At 59.2% G+C, this 8,616-nt stretch overlaps 1 protein-coding gene across 3 annotated transcripts in view; it reads right to left on the bottom strand.

The window, feature by feature from the left end:
• Positions 1-3,463: 3,463 nt before the first annotated feature.
• The window catches only part of ACY1 (aminoacylase 1), a 5,621-nt gene continuing 468 nt past the window's right edge, over positions 3,464-8,616 (bottom strand). Inside the window, exons 1-15 of one of the 3 annotated variants that reach the window (XM_006909157.3) lie at positions 8,477-8,566; positions 7,800-7,911; positions 7,013-7,077; positions 6,818-6,922; positions 6,356-6,450; positions 5,983-6,059; positions 5,810-5,899; positions 5,652-5,708; positions 5,268-5,341; positions 5,133-5,182; positions 4,872-5,016; positions 4,699-4,767; positions 4,020-4,099; positions 3,828-3,888; positions 3,464-3,745 (exon numbers count right to left, since the gene is read on the bottom strand). In XM_006909157.3, coding sequence (XP_006909219.1) covers positions 3,581-3,745; positions 3,828-3,888; positions 4,020-4,099; positions 4,699-4,767; positions 4,872-5,016; positions 5,133-5,182; positions 5,268-5,341; positions 5,652-5,708; positions 5,810-5,899; positions 5,983-6,059; positions 6,356-6,450; positions 6,818-6,922; positions 7,013-7,077; positions 7,800-7,893 — 1,227 coding nt within the window. In that variant the 5' untranslated portion in view covers positions 7,894-7,911; positions 8,477-8,566 and the 3' untranslated portion in view covers positions 3,464-3,580. Of the gene's footprint in view, positions 3,746-3,827; positions 3,889-4,019; positions 4,100-4,698; positions 4,768-4,871; positions 5,017-5,132; positions 5,183-5,267; positions 5,342-5,651; positions 5,709-5,809; positions 5,900-5,982; positions 6,060-6,355; positions 6,451-6,817; positions 6,923-7,012; positions 7,078-7,799; positions 7,912-8,312; positions 8,567-8,616 lie in introns of those variants that run through there. The other 2 variants (XM_006909156.3, XM_015587192.2) reach the window with 2 other exon arrangements.

Below are 8,616 nucleotides of genomic sequence, written 5' to 3'. Positions count from 1 at the left end.
AGGAATGATTTTGCAGAGTCCCCAAGACACGGTACCAGATGTGTATGTCCATGCTGAGCATTAGGTTCGCAGGAAGGAATGCACAAGGCCGAAGGTTAAGCAAGGTTTATTGTAGCAGAGTGAGTGAGGCTGAGCCAAAGGTGTCAGCCCCAAATGCAATGGGACCTGAAACATGGGGCTTGAGGCAGGCTTTTACAGGAATGTTCTGGGCAGGTAAATTGGTGGGGAAGGGAGAGAAATCCACTGAAATGAGGTGAGCATGTAGCATCAACCTGGATGCAAGGCCCAGTTCCCACACAAAGGTAAGAGAGGAGTCTGGTTCCCACACCACGGGGGAAGGCATAGGGCCTCACAGCCCCACAGTGGGTCAAGACAGGATGTTGGGTGCTCTTGTTGAAGATTTGGGGGATACCAGTCTTGAGACCGGGTCCAAGCTGTGGGGAAGGTTCAGAGTGGGGTTTGAGGGGAAAGTGAATGCCCAGGAGAGAAGGGACCTGGGAGGCTAACCCGGAAGCAGATGTGGCAGGATCTGCTTGCCACAGGCACCCAAAAGAAAAGATTAATAACGAGGCCACCAAACACTGTTGTCCTTGGAACTGAAACTACTGGAATCTGCCGTGGGATCTTCTGCCGGGTTGGGACAGTTACTTTAGATCCCTGGAGGTGGGGACTGTTCAGTCTCTGGTGGGGCCCTGTCATCCTGATGCAGTTGGGACCCGTGGACCTGTGCTATACGTGGACCAGTACATGCACCGTTCAGAGGGGTCCTGGTCTGGCCTATCCCCTGCCTGTTCACGACAAAGCATCACCTGTCCCTGTCTACACAGCCCAGCCAGATTCCCGAGGCACAGCTGCGTTCAGCTCCAAAGATCAGGCTACAAGTGTCAGTCATAGAAGAAAACCAGAACACCTGATTCAAGTCCCTACTAAATATCTGTCTTTCTGACCTTAGACTTGTGCTGTTCCTGCGGCATCCAGTGACAGCTCCCTGCACCAGCTGTGCCGTCATCCGAACTGAATGCTTTGTTTTTTATACCAGATGAGTCTGCTAATAGCTCTTTTTTGTTAACATATGAAATCTCAAAAGTCCTCAAGTGATCCAACCCCAAGCCTAAGTGACCTGTTAGCACACTGGTTCAGGTCCTGGGGCGGCGGGCATGGTGGAGAAAGGGTCACTAATACTTGGATTGCTACTTTTAATTTGCCTTTTTTTTTTTTTGCGTGTGTCTGTATTGCTGTGACGGTGTCTCTGACACAGATAATTGGAGACTAAACCAGCTACCTCCCTGCTCCTGAAGCCCCTGGCTGACCGCTTAGGGCACCTCAAGGAAGGAGGAGGGGGTGTGAGATTGTAAGAGCCAGTCATGGGGACGGAGTGTGGAGAGACTTCCATGACACGATGCTGTTGGTCCTGCAAGCTACACGCAGGCCAGACGGAGATGGCGTCCCGTAACCTGCTCAGACAGAGCAACCCCTCCCCTGTGGCCCAGTGTGCTGGTCGCTGGAACAGCCATTGCCCTGCCCCTGGCAAGGATGCAAGGTGGTTCCCCATATCTGGAATGGGTCATGCTCCTGTGTCCTAGCTGTCTGCCCTGTTCTGTGTAATCCCTCAGCACTGCCATGTCTCATGGACAATAGCCATGCCATCAGACCGAGTGGCCTGCCTCTTTGGTCTTTCCCTGCCGTCTGCTTATGGAGGTAGATTTTCAGCTTCAGGGCTTTTCCCGGGGTCCGCGTGTCAGTGCTGGGAGGCAGGGCCCTCTCTGCTGGGCCCCCTGGGTCAGCTGCTTCACCTGCAGTCCTCTGAGGGACCAGTGAAGCCAGTGGGGGAGTGGTGACAGGCTTCCTGTGGAGGGCGCCAGGCGGAGCATTGCTTCTGGTCACACTTGGTCCTCAAAACCAGCCTCTGAGTATGAGGGTTATGTAATTTGTGGTCCAGCCCCTTGGTACTTGGGAGGCTCAGAAAGAATTGCTATTAATCATGATGGGGCAGCAGATGCAACCCTGGCATGTGGTCCCCCACCTCTGAAGGAGGTATTACTATTATCTTTGTTTCACAGGTAAGGAGCCTTTTTCGAGATCACACTGCTAGGAAGGGGTGGAGGTAGCACTGACACCCAGGTGGTCCGTGCGGGGCCCCAGGAAGTCAGGGCAAGGCTGCCGGCTCCTGTCATCCTGGCATGCTCTGTGGGTGGCCAACTGCCCCCACCAGCTGGTGTCAGATAGGAGGTAGGGTCTCAAAAGGGACCAGGAGCAGGTTTTGTGTCCTGAAGGTGGCTTGGTCCGGCGTAAGGTCACCAGGTTGGATGGCTTCCAGAGCGAGGCCCGTGCTCCAGTCTCCAGGACAGGGGCCATGAAGACCTCCTTTCCCATCATCCTGGGAGGCCAGACCCCAATCCCAGGAGACCCCGGGGCAGGGGCTTCACCTGGGCTTTCTTCAGCTTGCAGCGCTTCGCCCCCAGCTGCACGCAGGGCCTGTGTGCAAGAAGCACAGCCCCCCGGTCCTGAGTCTCAGGTCATGTCTCCATTACCTCCAAGCTGCGTGATCTCGGGCAAGCTATTCTTGCAGAACTTCTAAGGTGGGGCGCAGTGAAACCTGCATCGAAGGGTGGCTGTGAGGCTTGCGGGAAGGTGAGTGGGGCTGGCCGGTGTGCTGGGTCCCTGTCAGAACCCCGTGAGCCGGGTTATTCTACTACCAGGACTAAGTCCGCAGGCCACAGAACCAGACTCTGGACTTCTGGCCACAGCCAGGAGCTTCCAAAGCCAGCTCTCCTTGTCTCCCGGGCCCCATGCTTAGGGAGGTCAGAACAGGACCAGATCAGAGCGGCTGGAGGAGCAGGATCAGCTCTCAGGGTCACAGCTGACACTTTGAGCTGCCTGGGGCCCTAGCTAGGCTGACAGACTGAAGCCCAACTTGTGGGCTACTCTGTACACACAGACCCATGATCCCTGTCCGGGGTGCTGGGGACCCTAAGATGAACTGACCTGGTCCACCAGGGCTCCTGCCCCCTCTGGGACCCGTGCTCTCAACACCCCCTTCCTGTCAGCCCTGGCAAGGTTTCGACAAATGCCAGCGGTCATGCCTTGCCAGTTGTCCCTCTGCCCCACATCTGGCCTCCAGTTCTGGTCCTGTTCCAGGATCCTGAGTGTGCTCCCAGAAAGCCAGGCGTAATCCCCTGAGATCTTGGCCTTCCCCTGTCCCTCTCCATGGGAATGGTATCCCTGGCCTCACAGGTCAGATACAGATATGGTGGCCTCTGAGACTGGGAACTACGGCCCCTTGCCGCTGGACAGAGACGTGGCTAGGAGGTCCAGGGTGGGTGTGTTGTGTTGAAGGACACAGCAGAGTGGAGTGGTGGGGACATGCCCAGAGCCAAGCTCTGTTTCCTCATCTGTGAAATGGGGATGGGAACAGCATGTCCCCAGAGAAATGAGAAACGCTGCTCCATGAATGTCCTTGCTGTTAGTATTTCAGAAGTGGCTCCTGTCCACGCATAACCTTTATTGTCGGGCAGTGAGGAAGGGCCCCTGGCACTGGTCAGGTGGGAGCCCCAGTGGTGGAGGCTGAGGAGCGTGCGGCTCAGTTGTCACTGGGCAGGGCGGGCACGCTGGCCAGGGCGGGCAGCAGCCGTGTGTATATGTCGATCCCACGGAGGAACACGGCCTCATGCAGTCGCTCGTCATGGTCATGCAGCAGCACGGGCGTGTGGTTCATGGGTGAGAAGCCCAGAGCCGGGATCCCTGCCTGCAGGGGCAAGGAGGAGCCGTTAGGGGAAAGGCCAGCGCCCGGGGCCACCGCACTGCCCACCCTACTGCAAGCAGCTCACCGCGCGGAGGAAGCGGCTGTCAGTGGCAGCGGAGAAGATCTCCAGATCCAGAGTGAGGTTCCTGCCGAGGGGAGAGCCCGGGGAATGGGGAGGCGGCGGGCAAGGGAAGAGGCAAAGGGGCGAAGGACGGTGGGAGGGAGGTAGAGGAAGGAGAGAGGGAACGGGGAGTGGAGAGCAGGCCAGGACACTCACATGTCCTTGCAGACGCCGCTAAACGCAGCCCACCAGGGGTCTGAGTCATCAGTAGATGTCACTCGGGGCTCCGTCCACTTCTGGGAGGAGGAAGAATATGGCGGGGTCAGGACAGGGCCTGGGCATCTTGTGTTTTCGTAGGGTGGGTACGTACCTGGCACAGGGCACGCACCCGACCCCCACCCCCTACCCAGGCATCCAGCCGGCCAGTTCCGCAGGCCCTGTCAGGTCCGCAAAGGCCGCAGGTCTGAGACCTTCCGCTGCCCCCCGTTCACTTACTTCCTGTCCATTCTTCAGATCCCAGCCTGAGAGCCCCTTCCTCAAGGGGGCTCCCCGACCTCTCAGACTGGTCAAATACTCCAATTACATGTCTCAGACTACGAGGTCCACCCTCTTCTGGACCACACATGTTCATATGTATAGAGAAGTAATATGAACACTTGACTCAGGTCTGCAACCCCCTTCACGCTGTAAGGACGAAGAGGTCAAGACCACGTCTACTCCCTACACTATTCCCCAGCTGCCAGCAGCGGCCTCCCCTAACATGCGTCTCTCAGAGCTAAAGCAGCGCCCACGTGTGCGTGGGCACGCCGAGCACACACTCCCACGGTGATACACACTTGGCAAGCCCAGTGTCCCAGCTCCCACAGCGCCCCCATCATAGGTTCGCAGTCGATACCTGAGCAAACTCGAAGGTGACGCCCTCGCCAGCTGCCTGGCACCAGCCCCGCAGCTGTTCTTCAAAAGCCTACGAGAAGGGAGATGAGCTGGTCCCTCGAGATCCCTAGGATGAGCCTCTAGACCAGGATCGAGGACCCGGCTCCCTCCTCCAAACCCAGGGGGCGATGGCACCTTCATGTCCACGTCTGGTGCCACGCGGAAGTCAAAGCTGGCACTCATCGCGGCAGGAACCACGTTATACGCCACGCCGCCCTCCAGTTTAGTCAGGTTCACAGAGGTCACGGCCCCCAGCTTCAAGTGGGGGTTTGACTGCAGCCTGTGGTGGGGGCCCGGGGCAGGAGCAGCAAGGGGGAACAACAGATATAAAAGGAGGCTCGGCCCCCCTCCTCTGGAAACAGCCTCCCAGCCTCGCCCATTCCCAGGCTGCCTCACCTCTGCCTCTCCTTCTCCCGGAAAGCCAGGATCAGGCTCACAGCCTTGTGCTAGGAGAGCGTAAGGTCGGATGTGAGAGAGGGCCCAGGATAGAGCCTCGGGAATTCCCGAACTCCATCCCCGCGTGCTACCCACCAGCTTCTCTGCGGCTGTGTCCTCGATGAATAGCGAGCCGTGGCCAGGGTTCCCGGTGCTTGTGATCCGCACCCCTGGGAGACGCAGAGGGAAGGGGTGCCATCAGCACGGGACGGGCTGGGAAAGCACTTGGCCCTGGGGTGGGCCCGGGTCTGCCCCTCATTTCAAGCTCCTTCGGCAGGGCTCTGCCCCTCAGAAGGCACAGCGCAGGGCTGATTCCTGCCCCTAGGGAGGGCCTGACCTCAGAAGCTCATCAAAGAGAAGCCCAGGCAGGAAGGCGCTGGGAGGCAGAGGCCCTGAGTTCAAGGCCTCCTTGGGCCCCTGCCCCTTCTGGCCTAGTCTCCCGTCTGCACAGTGATGCCCTCCCCCGAAACCCATACTCACACCAGGGGCTCCGTTCACTGTAAAAGACAGTGAAGGCGTCAGTGGGGTTGGCCAGGCCTAAGGTGGGAGGAGAGGGGTTCAGAGGGTGGAGTGGCCCAGCCCCGCCAGCAGCATCCCTAGCCCCTGCTGGCCACTCAGTGGCCTGCCACCCTGCTCACCCTCATCCAGGGCGAAGCCAGCCCTCAGTGCCTGGAACTCAGGCCGCTGTACAAACAGCTCCATGCCTTTGTGGCCCCCAACTTCCTCATCTATAAAGAGGGACATGAGATGAGAGAGATGTTCCCCAAACACCCCCCTCCCCCGAAGGTGCCCCTTGCCGAGCCACCCCTACCAGGCATAAAGGTCATGTGGATGGTTCTGGGGTAACGGTGGCCCTCAGCCTTCAGCCTCCTCACAGCCTCCAGGTACCTGAGGGGCAGCGAGAGGGTATAAGCAGGTGCCGAAGGAGCCGCCACATGCTTGGGCGGGCAGGGCTGGAGCCCTAGGCCGTGGGCCCTGCTCTGCCACAGCCGGGCAGGGGACTCGGGAAAGTCCCTGTCCCTCAGCCTCCGCATCCATGCAGTTGTCATAGCAGCAGTGCCTGCTCAATGGAAGGGGTCAAGATGTTCTTCAGTTCTGAGGTTCTCCGATCACACTCTGGGCTCTGGGTCATTCCGAGGGGCCAGTGGGGACACTGTGGGGGACTGGGAATGGAGGACACTCACTGGATGCTGACACACTTCATGTCCTGGGCGCCCCTGGCATAGATGTAGCCCTCGGCATCCTTGAAGGCCTCGAAGGGGTCATGACTCCAGTGCTCCTGGAGGCAAGGATGGGAAGGGGGACCCAAGCCCCAAATTTAGTTCTGCACCCACGGTGGTTCTGCCTTAGGAGCCCACTGGAGGTTTGGGGTGATGGGAGCATGGTGGCGAAGGGGACAGACGAGGGCTGAAGAGGACAGTGGACTGCCGTCCCTCATCTCTGCCTCCCGCCTCCACCTCCGCACCCCTCATGGGCATGGAACGGCTGCTGGACAAAGGCTGCTTGAGTGGCGTGATGCCAAGTGAGGTCCAGTCAGCGCCAGGACCAGCGCCAGGACCAGCGCCAGGAGGGGGCTCCCTGAGGTTGAGTGGGGGAGCGTCGGCCTCGTCTTTGTCCCCCGCACACCCTCCCTTCAACACACACACCTTGAATACGGGTACCACATCCACGTGGGAGTTGAGCAAGATGGAGGAGAGTTTAGGGTTGGTGCCTGGCCAGGTCAGCACGGTCACCACAAAGCCAGGTGCCACCTGGAGAGGGCCAGGAGGGGATGTGGTCAGTGCAGGGTGAGGAGGTTCCCCAGGCCCACCGCCTCTCCCCACACAGGGCCCCAGGCTCACCTCCACATTCTGAAAGCCCAGGCCCAGCTCGTGGGCTCTCTCCTCAAGAAAGGCCATCGCAGCCCCTGGGGACACAGACAGTCTTGGGGCTGCTCCTGCCTACGCAAGCCTCCCCGGCCCATCTCTGGAGACACCTCCAGAGATGGTCACAGACCCTGAAACGGGTTGCTTCCTTCTCAACACAATCCCACATCCCTCAGGGACACCTGTACTTCTGTCCCCAGGGAAGATCTTTTTGGCCAGCCAGTGACCCTTTGTGGAAGTCCAGGGTTAGAAGCTGGTATTATTGTTATCTTCCTTAACGGTGGGGGAACTATGGCACAGAGACATGACAGTCATCTAAAGTCCCTCAGGGAAAACCAATGACAGTCATCTCAAGTCCCTCAGCTGGAAAACCAAAGCAGGAATTTGGACTCGTGTCTACAATTCCAGCCACCAAGCCTGACTCTCTAAGGGCTGTGGCCTTTGTCCAGCCCCAGGAGGCCTCTGGAGGCCTCTTCTTCCATGTGGCTGCCCCAGACTCTCCTTCCCCACCCAAGCCCTGGAGAGTGAAGTGAAGTTGTTCCTTAATTAGCCACCTGGAGTAACTTTTGGAGGAGCACAGCCTCTGCAAGGATGTCCCTCCACGGCCGAGCTGGCTGTATAGTGAGGGAATGGCTAGAGAGGTTGAGGCACCATTGGGGGCATCAGAGTGGGGCTCAGCTGGGTGACAGGGGTTGGAGCCTGTTTAGGGCACAGTCCCCGCCCCAGGGCCCCAGAGCAGGCCCTGCAACCTCCATGTTCTCACCGTAGTCGGGATCAGGATGGACGGTGCGGAGGCGCAGGTACCGACGGAAGAGTGTCACAGATGGGTGCTCGCTCTCGTGACCCTTGCTGGCCATGTCGCTGTGCGTGGTAAGCTGGGGGCAAAGAGAGTGGCTACCTACCCCTTCCAGCCGCTGGGACCCGATGGACTCCACTTGTACACGGTCCCTCCCTTGGGCGGTTCCCCGGACGTCTCACAGGGAGAGGACACCCTATTTCCAGCCCCCATTCTGTCTTTAGGCGTTGTGCTGTTCACTTTCAACACATTTCCTTATTTGATCTCCCAAAGAGCCCCAAGAAGTTCGTGCCTCTGCGCATCCACTTTGCAGGAGAAAGCTGAGGCTCAGAGAGGTTCAGGGACAGCTGGGGAGCAGCAGAGCCAGATTTGAAACCAGACATCGACTCCCTTTGCCCTGCTCAAAAAATGTGTCCCCAATTTCTCGGATTTCATACCAGGGAGACCCCGATCCCACTACCCCTCTCCAGGGCTCTCCACCTGGTTTTGGGCCCACGTTCGCCTCTCAGCGTCCGCCTGGGACTGTGGCTGGGAGTCAGGGTCCTGCGAGGTCTCGGGCTCAGAACCAGCCCCCGCCCACCGTGTGGCTGGACTGGGATCCCGGTCGAGACCGAAGACCGAGAGTTTGGGCTTCTCAGCCCCACCTGGTTGCAGCTTCTGCCGGGTGATTAGAGGCGCGGAACTCGCCTTCTGACCGGGGGGACGCTGCTTCGGCCGCCGCCCCCCCCCCGCAGCGACAGAGAGTCCCAGCTGGCCCCCACCCCTCCCGCAGGCCCGCCCCGGC

This window comes from Pteropus alecto, unplaced genomic scaffold (genome assembly GCF_000325575.1).
Source record: "Pteropus alecto unplaced genomic scaffold, ASM32557v1 scaffold53, whole genome shotgun sequence".
In the NCBI taxonomy this organism is placed as follows: Eukaryota; Metazoa; Chordata; class Mammalia; order Chiroptera; family Pteropodidae; genus Pteropus; species Pteropus alecto.
The sequence above is the reverse complement of the archived record's forward strand: the minus strand, read 5'-3'. Positions and strand labels throughout refer to the sequence as shown.